Source organism: Watersipora subatra, chromosome 7 (genome assembly GCF_963576615.1).
Source record: "Watersipora subatra chromosome 7, tzWatSuba1.1, whole genome shotgun sequence".
NCBI classification, from domain to species: Eukaryota; Metazoa; Bryozoa; class Gymnolaemata; order Cheilostomatida; family Watersiporidae; genus Watersipora; species Watersipora subatra.
In genome coordinates, this window is record NC_088714.1 from 44,249,942 (window position 1) to 44,266,055 (window position 16,114).

At 34.2% G+C, this 16,114-nt stretch overlaps 2 protein-coding genes across 2 annotated transcripts in view; one reads left to right on the forward strand and one right to left on the reverse strand.

Moving 5' to 3' along the window:
• The first annotated feature begins 525 nt into the window (after positions 1-525).
• The window catches only part of LOC137399366 (26S proteasome non-ATPase regulatory subunit 10-like), a 48,378-nt gene continuing 32,789 nt past the window's right edge, over positions 526-16,114 (forward strand). The window contains exons 1-2 of the mRNA XM_068085446.1: positions 526-605; positions 14,326-14,455. Coding sequence (XP_067941547.1) covers positions 14,345-14,455 — 111 coding nt within the window. The 5' untranslated portion in view covers positions 526-605; positions 14,326-14,344. The remainder of the gene's footprint in view (positions 606-14,325; positions 14,456-16,114) is intronic.
• LOC137399367 (maleylacetoacetate isomerase-like) overlaps positions 4,460-16,114 on the reverse strand; it is a 56,876-nt gene continuing 45,221 nt past the window's right edge. Inside the window, exons 5-7 of the mRNA XM_068085449.1 lie at positions 8,885-9,017; positions 8,151-8,253; positions 4,460-4,833 (exon numbers count right to left, since the gene is read on the reverse strand). Of these exons, the coding sequence (XP_067941550.1) occupies positions 4,695-4,833; positions 8,151-8,253; positions 8,885-9,017 (375 nt within the window). The 3' untranslated portion in view covers positions 4,460-4,694. The remainder of the gene's footprint in view (positions 4,834-8,150; positions 8,254-8,884; positions 9,018-16,114) is intronic.

The window sequence follows — 16,114 nt, forward strand, 5'->3', positions numbered from 1 at the left end:
GCATTTGCAACTGACTGTTACGGCCATAACGAATAGAATAGCAGATAGTTAATGAGAAGGGGATTAGACTAGTGGTCCATCCAGGCTATAACTACGCTGTCAAGCAGTAATGCAGCAACTGCATTATTTATTGATCAGCGGGTACCATCAATATTAATGGTGAACTTCTCAACACATTATGGACAATAACTGAGTTCTCGCGAGCACAGAGAAGATATTATAATGAGTAAGACAGCATCAGGGGAGACCTAAAACATCGGCAGCACAAGGCTATTAAAGCAGACTTATTTATACAAGAGTACCAGAAACAACTGCTTAGGAGAGACAGTAAGTATCAAATATAGTAGGCATTTGTCGACTGCAATAAACATATATAGCATGTTTATCTTATAACAATATCAGCTGTATACGCGTGAGAACATATACTAAGGCTCGTAATGCGGTTTTACTCTGCGGTGTTATTTTCGTACTTGAGTAGTCAGAGGATTGTTCATCTTGTTGCGCCAGTTGAATAACAAGAGTAGACTTCCAACTAACAACGCAAGCTAGCAGATTAATTTAACGGGAGAAACGAGAGTCTGACAAAACCAGATGTCAAAAACATGGTTGGTTTAGCTTTTTCATTGCTCATAGATGTATCTCTGAACCAGACTTTGTTAAAAAAGATTGTATATTTTGTTCTCGTGTATAATGCATGTTTAGCTTGCGGCTCAATTTCTAAACTTAATGTAATTGTTTAGAGCTCCTAGCAAGCGTTTCAACCAATTTTTATGACAGTTGCTCCTTACAAAACTATGCTAACTTCAGTCATGGGAACGTAATCTTAGTTTCTCATTGCTGAGTACTGTGAGTTATGCATTAGTTAGCATTATTATCTGCTCTAAGCGCGCACTAGACATTTTAAGATTTTCGTAGGTCGTACATTTTCAAAGTAGAAAAAAACATTTGTTTAGGATATTCAAAGGTTGTTAGTGTGTGATTCATTTTGTACCAGATCAAGTTGAGCGACACAAAATTATTAAAATCTAAGTCTGCACATTCCTTGTTATAAATCTATAACAAGGAAATATAGCTTCACTTTTCTCTACAAACCCTCACACGCAATAGTTTCTGCTACAAACTACTTCTGCTATAACTACTGCTTTTATAGTTTCTGCTATAAACCCTCACAAGAGTTATTGTAGTTTTTGCTATAACCCCTCACACGAGTTATTATAGTTTTTGCTATAAACTCTCACACAAGTAATATAGTTTTTTTGCAATAAACCCTCACACTAGTTATTATATTTTTTGCTATAAACCCTCACACGAGTTGTTATAGTTTTTGCTATAAACCCTCACATAAGTTATATAGGTTTTTGCTATATACCCTCACACGAGTTGTTATAGTTTTTGCTATAAACTCTCACACAAGTTATATAATGTAGTTTTTTGCTATAAACCCTCACACGAGTTATTATAATTTTTTATGGAAATAAGAACTTTTATGAACTTGCATATGACATACGAATAGCTTTTAAAGCAAAACCGGCGTACAGGGCGACTCTATAGTCAAAACACGGCGCATATAATTTTAAAAAGATGTTGCCATCTTTGTTGTAAAAGTGGAAACTGGGCACTTCAATATCAAACTATCAGATAAATAAAAGCTAGTTTGAAGAAAGTTAGCCGCAGGATTTGGGTACAAATTGAAGAGGTTTTGATTGGTAGCTCATAAGTTTTGTATGAAAAATATGTGCCCTACACTATAATATGTGCCCTACTGCACTATAATATGTGCCCTACTGCACTATAATATGTGCCTTATAATATAATATGTGCCCTACACTATAATATGTGCCCTACACTATAATATGTGCCCTACACTATAATATGTGCCCTATACTATAATTGTCGTTTGGTTATTTATCAAACGGTTCAAGTACACATGTATATATTATTTGTATGTACATGTATTGTGCATGTATTATATGTATGTACATGTATTGTGCATGTATATGTATTATATGCATGTACATGTACTATATGTGTGTACATGTATATATGTAGGTACAAGTATCATGTATGTACATGTATTGTACATGTATTGCATATGTACAAGTATTGTGTATGTGCATGCATGCATTGCGTATGTACATGTATTATAGAATTATATCTTGTCATCTATGTATAATAGGTAACAATATTACAAATTTGCAGACAACCATGCAACAGCTTTTTATTAAGGCCATGACAGCGTGCGGATGCGCTGATCACTATGGGTAACAGCGTTGTTCTAGAAGCACCATTGTGTGGGATCTCATGATGCCTTTCAAACGCATCATTAGACCCCACTGTACTTTGTTCATCTAATAACTCCTCTAGATGCAGCATTGCTGGCGTAAAGAAGCCATTTCCTGTGCTTTTCATAGACAGTTGAGATTTGTTGAAGATTATTGATTTTAAGAGAAGCGGCAAAGTTTTTCAATTGATTGACAGCATGTGCAGGACAGCTGATGTCACTGTTAAAGCTAACAGCACTGCCAAGACAGATAAGAGCGCTGATAGCAAATCATTTAGAGAGAGTTAACTACTGTAGGTAAAGTGATTAAGATATATAACAAAGTGTCAAACAAGTGTTAAAAGCTGAGCTGGATTATTGTAAGAGGGCAGCCATGACTATTTGTAAACACCAAACACACATTTTAGCAATTTGTATTGATGTAAAACGTCATTTACCAGTTTTATGTTAATTCTTCGTTTTGTGAATAATTTTTAATGAAATAATATTTCTTACAACATTTAGGTCACTGAACAAAAGAATAGTTGCAAATTTAGGAATAGAATGCAATTTTGAGTTGTCTTCTTTATTATGTGAACTAATATCCTGGACTAGTGTGTCGTGAGTCTAGACCATTAGTCTAGTATGACATGAGTCTAGACCACTAGTCTAGTGTACCGTGAGTCTAGACCCCTAGTCTAGTGTGGCGTGAGAGATCGTCAGGGGTGAGATCTAACGCGCCAGAAGATGACCACTTGGCTCAGGCGTGTGAGTTACGTTATGAATTTGAAATCTGTTCGACGCAACTTTTTTCAACCGCCAATCATGGCTTCAGACAGACGGATGGACGAACATACAGACAGACAGACATACAGACAGACATACATGGCTTTTATTATCATAGATTATTATTTGTGATAGTCTAAGATCTAAGGCATTATAACACCTTCAGTGCTGAAAATTTCATCTTAGAAATGCAGAGTCTGTTACACTCCATGGCAACAACACATGGAGGTTGTTAGCATACTGAAGTATGACTGGAAATTCATGTTTATTATATGAAAAAGCCAACCGGAACTTATTATGTACAAAATAAACAGCTGCACATCTTTAATATAATATGAAGGATATTTAGCGGAAGGCTAGTTACACTTCCATGAAAGTATATATTTGCGTGGTTAAACAAGCATCAGTTAAACCAACTTGTTTACTAGTCTTTTAACATATCAATGAGATATTCAAGTTATCTGAAATATTCTGTATAGAATCACAAATTTCAGGTTATTTGAAGCCTGTATTCTTTTGTAGCTTTTTGAAAAACACTAAACTAATATATGTTAAACACTAAACTAATATATGTTAAACACTTGATTAATATATGTTAAACACTAAACTAATATATGTTAAACACTTAACTAATACATGTTAAACACTTAACTAATACATGTTAAACACTTAACTAATATATGTTAAACACTTAACTAATACATGTTAAATACTACAGTTCTGTAGGCTTATAGCTTCCGTTTAGCTTTAATCTCCACTCACAAACATCACGTGTGTTATATATATTATTTTGATTCCATCCATTATAACTTTCTACCTATTCCTAACAACTCAATTTTCATAGGGCTGGATTTTAATAATGGAAATTTAAAATAAAGGAGTTGAATTCAAATTTATTTGCATATCCTAGTGAATTTACGCGTCTCTGATGATGTGTGTGTCCAGTCTTGAATATCTCTTATATAGCGGATGAGGATAAAAGGTATCCAGTTTCACCAAAATGGGCGGATACCATCAATTCATAGTTTTGCCTAAGGCTGCTTGTTTAAACCTATTTTTTATCTAGCTGCACTAGTGAGTGACAGCATATTAAGTCCTTACCCTTTATACGATTGGCTAAATTATTGACAGCGATTCGATTAAAAAAGAAAAGCAACTCGTAGATAAATCAAGTAACTTAAAAATGACTCGGATTAAAAAATAAAATGAAGTAAATTTTATAGGCCTAATTTTTAAATTTTATGGAAAGCTTCAAGACTGAAATTGGCATGCAAGAAATGCCAAGGTGAAAGACTTTTGTGCTCAAATTATTCCGCTAATGCGCTTCATGCTGAGGTCACCAGAAGGTTAGTGAAAGCTTGAGTTTTTAAACTCTAGGGGTATGGCAAAGACTGATGGAAGGCCCAGTTGTCAGTTAAACATATGTTTATTTGTGTAGACAATGGGGCTAGAGCATTATAATAGGCAACATTGGAATGTTCATTGACCAGTTAAGATATAACCTGCTAGTAGTTGCCTGCCCTTTCACTCCACCCACTTGTAAAGGTACCTGTGACCTTAATACTAAACATGACCGCTGTACAAAAGGAAAACAATGAGAAATGCAGTGAAGTCATGCAAAGAGTCACCAAGTCAGGTTTCTAGTCCTCTACATCCAATCAGTAGCCCTCAGATCCTCAAGAGTGTCGGGCTGGGCATAGGCATCAGCCTTCTTGAATGCCTCGAGTTGTCGGCAGTTCTCCACTATCCTAGCTATATGGGGAAACTCTGACATATCCAGCCCAAACCTGTCAGTGATTAAAAATATAGACTAGAAAGGAAAAGATGGATTCACTATAATACGTATAACGATAATCCAAATTGTGGAACCAACCTAAAATATTTAAAAATCATCTTCACAGATCTAGCCTTTTCCTTTTTAAACCATAACTGTCACGTTAAACTTTTATCGTATTTTCTAGGTAAATCAGACACGCTGATTTCGATTTTGTACTCAAAATAAAAATCGGTCCATTAACTTTCAGAGTAATGAAGGCTTTTTGACAGCGTTTAAATATCGGTCTCGGAAATGACACGATCGGCGCAACAAGCTCCGCCCATAAATACGTGACGTAACCTAATTTTTTAGGAACGGAAGTTAGGAATGTTTAGACCGATTTAGAACAATAAAGATATGTGTTTTAAAATCCATTATTGTCTAAATTCAGCCTTTAAAATAATCTCAGTTTTTTCCGAAAGGTAGAGAAGCTATTTAACATTGCATATTTTAAAATGAGCTCAAAAAAGCGCAATAACTACGCTAGCTTGTGATAAAACCGCGCTTTTTGAGCTCACTTTTCTCAGCGTTCAGCCTATTTAAACATCATGTAACAAGCTGCGAGCAATTTTAAATAGTTTATATACCTTTCATAAAAGACTGAGATTATTTTACAGGCTGGATTTAGATAATAATGGGGTTTAAGACACCCTTCTGTATTATCCTAAATTGGGCTAAACATCCCTAACTTCTGTTCCTAAAAAAGCTAGGTTTCGTTACATATTTATGGGCGGAGCCTGTTATGCCGATTGCGTTGTTTTCGAGACTGATATTGAAACACTTTAAAAAAGCCTTAATGACTTTGAAGGTTAGTGGACCAATCTTTATTTTGAGTACAAAATCGGAATCGGCGTGTCTGATTTACCTAGAATATACGATAAAAGTTGTACGTGACTGTTATGGTTTAAGTTAAACAGATCAAGTTACACATTTTTGAATAAGAAATTTATTCCACTGTATTTTACACGCATTTTCATATAATTTTAAAGTTAATAGAATGTTAGAATTGATACAATGTTAGAGTTAATACAATGCTAGAGTTGATACAATGCTAGAGTTAATATAATGTTAGAGTTAATATAATGTTAGAGTTAACATAATGTTAGAGTTAACATAATGTTAGAGCTAATATAATGTTAGAGTTAATATAATGTTAGAGTTAATATAATGTTAGAGTTAATATAATGTTAGAGTTAATATAATGTTAGAGTTGATATAATGTTAGAGTTGATACAATGTTCGAGTTGATACAATGTTAGAGTTGATATAATGTTAGAGTTGATACAATGTTAGAGTTAATGTAATATTAAAGTTAACACAATGTTAGAGTTAATATAATGGCAAAGTTGACAAAATGTTACAGTTAACACAATGTCAGAGTTGACAAAATGTTACAGTTAACACAATGTTAGAGTTAATATAATGTTAGAGTTGATATAATGTTAGAGTTGATACAATGTTAGAGTTGATATAATGCTAGAGTTAGCACAATGTTAGAATTAATATAATGTTAGAGTTAACACAATCTTAGAGTTAATACAATGTCAGAGTTATTCCCACAACGAATAGTTGTGGGAATAGTAATACAAATAATACTAATAATTGTTTACTAACTCCTGAAGATACAAAATTAGGCATTTTGCCAGCCAACATAAACATGTTAGCAAAACTTTCATGTAAGTTTTAAATTGCGCCAATTAACAGAAATAGAATATTAATTAAATAAATGCTAATATAATAGTTACCTTTTAAAGTACTGCATCAAGTGCTTAACCCAGCGGCTGAACTAGTTAAACGGTCTTCCGAATACTTTGGAAATAAAGTTTCAGGATTTAAATTTTAAATGGCTTGTAGCTCCTTTAATTAAATATACATTGAACTAGTTGAAACTATGAAGGGATGAAGAGGTGGATTTTGGAAAACTTTACTGTACATTTGACGCCAGTGTATAGCTGGGTAAGCATCACATGAAATTCTTCCCAACCAGAATGTTAACAAATGTTAAGCAAACCATATCCCAGTCACCAAATTCACTGACACAAGAGTGTCATTAAATTCACAAGATGTCACAAGATGAGTCTCACAAAGTCATCAAATTTCCCAAACCAGACTCATTGTATTTTTCTGAATTATTTTTAACATTTTAACAGAACCAGTGTAGACAACTCTTATATACCACTGTGCAAAAGTGAGTAGACAACCCCAATATCAGCAGTACTACATTTTCCTCAAGTTTGCAAATGAACTCTAAAGCCTTTAACCCTTTCACTGTCATAGACGCATTTATGCGACTTTCCCAGCAATTGCGTAGTAATTTAATTTTATTATTTGTTGACAACATCCAACAACCAGCGATCTTTAGGACTTTTATGGTATTGACAGTGTTGTCCCAAGATTTCTCTATAAAATTAGCCCAAAATCACGAAGCCATTTTAAACTTTTGTTTAGGAATTTCCAACTTTAAAACGAACATTTTTTCTTTCTGACGTTCGAACTATTCAGTGTTATTATGGCCTTTGTAAGTACCTCCCGAGTTAGAAAACAGAGAATTACTTATGTTGATGACATTATAGCCGATTCATATTTTCGTGATTACACAGATAATTAAAGTAGCAGCACTGACTCTGATGGTGATGAAAGTGATTGTTTTGTAAGAGTAAGGAACATTGTAGAGGATCGTTTTTAGCTTCGTAGCGATCGTAGCTTCACATAGCTTTAGCATTGTACAAAATATGGATACACTTAATTCTTTTGCATAGCACTATTTGCTAATATGTTGGCAAAATAAAATATATAACAAAAACGTTCTAGATAGAGGTTGAAGTTGAAAAACATAAGACGCTTTTCTCTACTTAATTTTTTTAACTGCTTCAATTTGTTCCATCGATTTAAAATTGCTGTAAAAATCATATATTGATGATTTCATCCAGTCTTTCAGAAGGCAATAAACGCTATTTTCGAAGGCAATGCAATTAAAACCAAATAAATTAAAACTTTCCAAAGCTAATCATACTTAATACAAACATTTTTATTTGTAAGGAACTTAGGCTAAATTTAATTATTAATATGCAGCACCTATTACTTTCCTTAATGTTTTATTTGAGAGTTGTCATACCCAAAACATTTGTTGGAATCGCTGTGTTGAAAAAAAGTATAGATCTTTGCACATATTTTTGAAATCCCTTTTTTGTCAGATACTAACTAAAATTACTTTACTTTTACATAAAAGCTAAAGAATTCATCCAGTTGCTAGTGGCAACTTGACTGTTGTATGTAGGAAGACGTTACCTCCTAGCATTGTAAAGTTGTGGGATGAGACAAAGGTCAGCCAAGGTCAACTCATCGCCGAAGCAATACTTGCCGGCTGTTGGGGCAACCATCTTTTCAAATCCTGTAAAATGAGCAGAAGTTATTCGAAGTTGTAGATTGCATTCAAGAGTTGTCTTAACAGACAGCCCAAATATTAGCTTTGTACTCTATTAGATATAACAGGAGAAACATCTAAAACAATATGACACAAAGAAAAATTATCTCAAGAAATGATCCGCCCATTATAGATGTAAAACTTGTAAACGCGCCGCCGCCTATACACTCAGACATATTTTATACTTTGCCATACTCCCTATTAATAGTCACCCTTTAATTTAAATATTATTTTTAAAAGTAAATATAAAATTGTTTTGTTAAAGAAATACCAAATATTGCATTATTAACTCTTTAATAAATACAGCAGGTAATATTAACACAAATGAATTATATAAAAAAGAAATTATATGAAAATCTAGTAAATTAATGAAGCAGAGACGGTGCGTTTTGGATGAGTCAACATTCAGATAATTAAAGAGGAGTTATAGAGACTCCAACAATAGCATTTATTCCAACAAACCGGCTCAAGACATTATAAACATCTTTCAGGGTATGTTAGCTTTGAACACCCAATAATCTTTGAAACATAGACAAGTTTAAGATGTTACAGTGCATGAGTGAGTACAGTAAACAAGTGAGAGAGGGAAAGTGTGTACCGGTGAGTCCCTTGGTTATCCAATGCAGGGCCCATGCTACCTTATCCAGGTTCAACGAGGCAGCATACTGAATGACTCCGAGATTTTGCAGAGGCTGGGTTGAACTGACGATCACGTGTGACAAGGCCCGAACCTTTAAAACAATAGCTCAACTTCAACTAATCCGACCACAACTGAAAAAGTAGCAATAATACGGGTGTCGACCAGTTACATATGAATCAAGGCTTTAGTAGCTACTACGTGTTGGCAGCCATATTCGGGTGATACAGTTAGTTTATACCGATTACACAACATATGCAATTATTTAAATCTACATGTATTTAAAAATCAGAACCTAAGTTGCGTGAGACTCGCCCACTTACACGGACAGTTTATAATGTGTCATTAACTTTCTTTTGACTTTGATTAATAACATCCATAAGCGAAGAACTAATGACAATACAGATCCGTTTCAATTCAAGACCAGTTATAAACAAACCCAATACTTTGGCATACTTATAAACCTATCAGCAATGACACGGCAGCAGTTCCTGTCATTTAAAGACACAAATAAAAAAATTAGCCCAGCTTACTAAAAAGCACATAATTTCTACATTCTTTTTCTCTTTTCCTATTTAGGGGGCGTTAGGGGCCCCCGCAAAAGGTATATCCTAGTATGGATTATATTGTCACCATTTGCGCATGCGACTTGACACAGGAGCAACATAATTTCTATATTGACATAGTTTATCTAATAGAGCCATTAAACTAGGCTACAAGAAATACAATTACAACAATATATATCTTTAAAATTAGCAATAGTTTATTGTCAATATATAAATTATGATATGTATGAATAACTTTCTATTGGAATAACTTCCTAAAACATAAAAATGAACAGACAGAAATCAAGAAAAGGTGAAATTGGTGAGTTTTTAAAAATATCACATCAGCTATATGAAACCTGTTAACTTCACATTACCATAATTTAGAGCTCTGCATAGGTTCCAGTGTTTTTGAAAACAAATAGTCGTTAGATATGAAAGTGGCTTTGAGTTTCCACAGAAAAAATCTTTTTTTGTTCAAATTAAATAATGAATAAATCCATAATTATTGTCACCAGAGTAATAGTACATATATATTTATATATCTCTATATATATACAATGTATATACATGATTAAAACCGCAAGATCCGGGCAGAGTGCTCCATGATAAAATCAGAGCAAGTTAAAATCAATAAAACAGACCATAACTTCGGGTAAAACACTTGATTACTATCAGTTTTATGCTTGGTAAGAGCAATTTTCAGATACATATATATATATATGTAAAACGACCATGTATATGTAAAACGACCATGGTACTGAATATATGGTGCTGTTACAATATTGTGATGTCATTGGGTATTATTACAGTAACCTTATTACAACAAAAAATATTGAAAAAAGCTAATGAAACCTCATCCACTCAAGCAAATCCACTCGAGCAAAATAAAATATGGCACAAATAATTATAAACAAGAGTTGTAAGCAAAATAATTTGTTCTTAATAATTAATCAATTTTAATAAAAATAATTTTAATAACTCTGCTAGTGCTAAAGTATGTTTTATAACCTGTCCTCAACATGGCCTAACATATTAATTTAAAACTCTGTAGATGCAGACTCGATGTGAAGGCGGTGTAGAGATTTCAGGCGACCAAAATATTTCCAAGTATTCATCTAAGTCATTAATAAATAAAAATGTGTAGCTACAAAAGGCAATCAGCTAACCCCAACCTTCTACATACGACTTTTAGAGCAGGCGATTCAGAATAATTCAGAGATTGGGTGGTGAAAATCAGGGCTATAGAAATTGTTAGATAATTCGTAAATGTTCTTGTTAGCTGTAAGACCAATCTTTAGGAACTTGAGAGCAAAGAGGTATGAAGGATGTAAAGAACATTGAACCAATGCTTGAATGAACTTGAAATAATATCCTTCCAAAGCCTGCCTCTGAATTGTTCTCATAAAGACTGTCCACTTGAGACGACATAACGTTTACTCGCTTCGATGGATGATGGCGTAATGACTCCATTCAGTGTCTGTTGATAAAGTTTTGTCAAACGATTGTAAAAGAAACCTAACTGTTTGGCAGTTCGTAGTTGACATTACAGCACAATTTTAGAAAGTTGAGAATGTTGGTGATAATGAATGCTATAGGTGGAACTTAGATAGGATTTAATTTAAAAATAAAAAAGATACATTTACATAATTAAGTAAACCTGTACTAGTTGAAATAGACGAGCGTTTAGTTAGTGATCATGACTCAAATTAGTCTTCAACAAGGGGGATAACACCGATGCTTAAAAGCTGAATGAAACGCACTAGACGGGAAATAGGAGGCGCTGAAATGCTACTACTCGTTGGAGCCTTGCAATGAACACTTTTCGAAGTGCACTGGAGGTGCGAGAGACTAGCTAAGTCTTTTGTATCTGGCATACTTGAAAACTAATTTTTGCCAAGTCTGAAATAAAAATTGAATCTTTCAAGTGTTTGTTTTAAAAACTTCATTCGTAAAACCATTTTGATTCAGAATGACCTTACATTATTTTAGAGTGTCTGAGTTTTTATTGTACGTCAAACTTTGACTGTATTTTGAGTCAGTGCATTTTAGGTTATGTTATAAAACATTCTTTCCACCAATCAGTAAACCAATAATGACAAAATGCAGGAGTAAAAAAACGCAAATTCTCTGTTAAATCACCGCGGCGCCAGCTACAGTTTCAGCGAAACTTCGCGGTTTGTTTCTAGTCTGCTTCAGCCTCGGCACATATCAGTAGCATCAACTCAAAAGTTTAGACGACTAGAACCTCTCAAACTGTGACACGAGGTACTTGCCGCTCCTCATGAGTATGACGGGCTGCCATATCTAGGCCATATCTAGGTAGAGTGGATATAAAGTCATCACTATAATGTTTAATTATAATGTGACGCCCGTTCATCGATTAGAGTCACATTCCCATTTTAAATTATAGCAAAGTATTGATTAGGATGCATTTGTGAAAGAGAAGTAACAGCCTCTTCACGGCGCTGTCGATATTTCTAACATGGCATGCCCTTCTCTAGCAACCCATTATAATTAACTCAAGTGTAAATGATGCAAATCTGAATAAAATTTACATTTTGAATTTTAATGAAATGAGATTTCTCAAGCTGCGAAAAAATTTAAATATCTCTTTATGTTGTCAAGTAAAACCTTTGTTTTTGTTCAGAAGTTCTTCTCTCTCAAAATAACCTAAGAGAACAACAGCAATGTATAAACAACATGAAAAGCAAGCATACACAAAATAAGACATGTTGGGACAATTAGCTAAGGTTTGTACAAGAGGCACATGCTATATCTCATTTAAAATATGAAAAATAATAGAAATAAACAGAAACTGGTGAGACTGAGAGTGGGAGGAACGGGTCGAAAGAGGGAAGGGGTGGGTATATATAAGATATCCTCGTAAGCAAAGTATACGATGCATTGTTTCATGGCTTTGTCATGAACTGGACTCGCAAAACACTACATTACCTTACAGTAAAACCTCTACTTATGATCACCTCAACATACAGTAAAACCTCTACTTATGATCACCTCAACATACAGTAAAACCTCTACTTATGATCACATCAACATTCAATAAAACCTCTACTTATGATCACCTTAACATACAGTAAAACCTCTACTTATGATCACCTCAACATACAGTAAAACCTCTACATATGATCACCTCAACATACAGTAAAACCTCTACTCATGATCCCCTCTACATACAGTAAAACCTCTACTTACATGTATGATCACCTCAACATACAGTAAAACCTCTACTTATGATCCCCTCTACATACAGTAAAACCTCTACTTATGATCACCTCAATATACAGTAAAACCTCTGCTTATGATCACCTCAACATACAGTCAAACCTCTGCTTATGATCACCTCAACATACAATAAAACCTCAACACATTTGAGCTAAGTCACCTAGTTTAAACTTCACCTAGTCTATGTTAGAGAGTAAGTTACAATAAGCTAAATTACCTAGTTTAAACTTCACCTGTAGTCTATGTTAGAGAGTAAGTTACAATAAGCTAAGTTACCTAGTTTAAACTTCACCTAGTCTATGTTAGAGAGTAAGTTAGAATAAGCTAAGTTACCTAGTTTAAACTTCACCTAGTCGAAGTTAGAGAGTAAGTTACATCACATTGTCTCCATCACCAAACCTGCGAGCTTACAGTAATAACTAAAACCTCTTATTATTGATTATTGCTCTTATAATAAGATGATCTTATATACGGTTCCGTATTTTGCAAAGAATTATATATGGTAATAGATATATTTAACGCTATAAATACCTGTATATAATAAACTACCTGTGATATCTCAGAAGCTATCATAGATGCTCCAGCCGTGGTGCTAATTAAAAAAATTACAGTGTATTCTCATGGAAATACTTGTTTCAACCCACAACGTTTTACCCATGAAGGGAATCTTGGGATGAATCTACTCACAATGTAGAGGATGACTCCATGCCATAAAAATTAAACTAAGATGCTGAATTGAGCAGATAATTAAGCAATAGCCAATCGCATCATGTATTTTCAATATAACTTAAACTCCCGCAGTTATAAATGGACAAACGCTGTTTCAACACAACATTTGATCTAAATCAGATTAAAATGCTATTTTAACACTTTCAAGGATAAGAGATAATTTAGGGAATCGTTTTTTCTAGCTGATCCTACTTCTGAGTGAACTCGACGGTGTAATTTCGTTTGTTCTTCTGTTCTGATTCACACAAGTATTACGAAATTCCGATCGCTTTGTGCAAAATACATTTTCAGTATAATTGCAAAGTTTAAAGTCCACTAAACTATTAGTTCCTCAAATATTGCCGAAACATCGACAGCACTTCTAATTGACCGACAAAAAAAAGGCTGCTGACAGAATATTATAGTTTCTAATGAAACGCTGATAGAAATCCTTGGTAATGAAGGATAAAAAATAGACCAAGTTAGAAAACTTCTCCTCAGCAACAAAAGCTTTTCACTAAAATATGTTTTTCTATGCATAACAAATATACACACTATCTGACCTCTAAAACATCACTTATTGAAAAATTGTGAAAAACAACTAGTTGCTCTCTTTGATTTCTGTTTTTTCTTCGAGTTCCACAAGGTTGGAGCCTAAAAATGACATTTAGCTCAACAGAAATTGCGCTATTCAAAGTACCTTCACAGTGGATGGAAAGTTATCAATACAGTCTAGGATCATGGGACCTGTTTGTATATACAAACTATTGTATATACAAACTTGTATATATACAGGACTAGGCATGAAAGTGTCAAACCCGCATAAAATCTAACTTCCTTACTAGATGGATTGAGCAATAATAAACTGCCCACATACTCCCTCAGCACCTCTATGCTTCACAGAGAGACGAGTTTAGACCGAATGGAGCCATCACCCAAAAAGAAGAGTTGTCGTCACCGCCACAGTCGACGTTCGGAGAGAGCGACGAGGAGATGGTGGAAACACTATATCATGCTGGATTACAGCATACACGTGAGTGCTAATAACTGTGGTACTAGCTTACCGAATACTTCCTTTGCACTGCACCCGGCCACTGAACGCTGTTTTTAACAAGTTTAGCTTGACAAAAGAGTTGCATATATCGCATACAGTATTATATTGCTATGTGTGTAAGAGAGTTGTGGGTCCTTTCATTTACTGTATTTTTAACACCATATGTGGAACTCCAACATATGTGGAAGCCCAAGATCTTCTAAAGAAATGGATTGTCTGCCTTTCAATAAAGTGCACCCTGGGTGTGGACAGAGTTTTAAAATCTGTTCGATGTCCTTGGTAAGGGCACTCATGTCACCACTCCGTAGACCGTTTTCCGAAACAACAATGAAACCCCCTGCTAAATATAAAGCAGAGGTGTGCTGCTAATTGCTATTTACTTGTTTAAAGGTACGGCTAAAGGTACCGATTTTTTCGTTGATTCTGACTGAAATCACGAAATGAACAAAAAAACACAGAATCATTCAGCTAAAATTCACAGAATGGACAGAGCTGTACATGTACCAAAATCGACGACGAAACGCTTTTAATTAGCTAAACAAATTATTAGCGAGCACGATTCTTGACTTCTAGCATGTTTTTCTTGGACGAAAGAATCGCAGTGTGAATAACTGGATAAATATTATTGCCATCACAAATTGATGATAACCTATAACAAATAATTACAATGCTGGTGATATGTCTATTGAAGATATAGCGAGGTGTATGTATACATGTGTATAAAATATTTTATACACACAATATATTTTCTTGTGTGTCGTAATACGTGCCTTGGACTAGATAAATTGCAAAAGCTACTAGAATCGTGCTCGCTAATAATTTGTTTAGCCAATTAAATGCGTTTCGTCAACGATTTCGGTGTGCATGCATAGCTTTGACAACTCTGTAAATTTCAGCCGAATAATTCTGTGTTTTTTGTTCAGTTCGTGATTTCGATCAGAATCAACGAAACAATTGGTACGTGCGGCCGTACCTTAACAAGTTTAAGAGTGGACTACTGTTAGTATTATAAAAATTATATGACTCGATTTTAAATAAGAAGCTAAATATTCGATGAACAGATTTAAAATTCTATAGTGGATAATCAGAAACAGAGATTTGAGATTCTTGCTAAAAGAATTATTTCATCAAATAAAATCGGCCGACATTTTTATTGGTTATTACTATTCCAGTGACTAGAAACACTACCAGTAGCACAAAGTTGTATTGAAGAGCAGCACCATTTCTTACCACCTTAAAGGTGAACTTACACAAAATTATAGTATATTTTATCGGAAAGTATTGGTATTTTTCTAGCATTTGCAATTATTTTTTACGTTCGAGGAGGTCTGACTGCCGGATGTTTCAAGATTAAAATGTATAACACTTGATCACGGTTAAAACGCTCAGATCAACCGAAAGTGTGATTACAATATTTATAGCCAGAAAGAGACTGACAGAATAGAGACGAGTTACGCTGCAACTTCAACGCAACAGCTGATATCAACTGCTGCAATGATAACAACTAGTGACATCATTTTGCAAGTACTTTCCTTCTGAGCAATTTGACTGTTATCAAGTTTTGTCGATTTTAATCTTGAAACATCCTGGCAGTCAAACCACCTCAAACATCATAAACAATCGCAAATTATAGAAAAA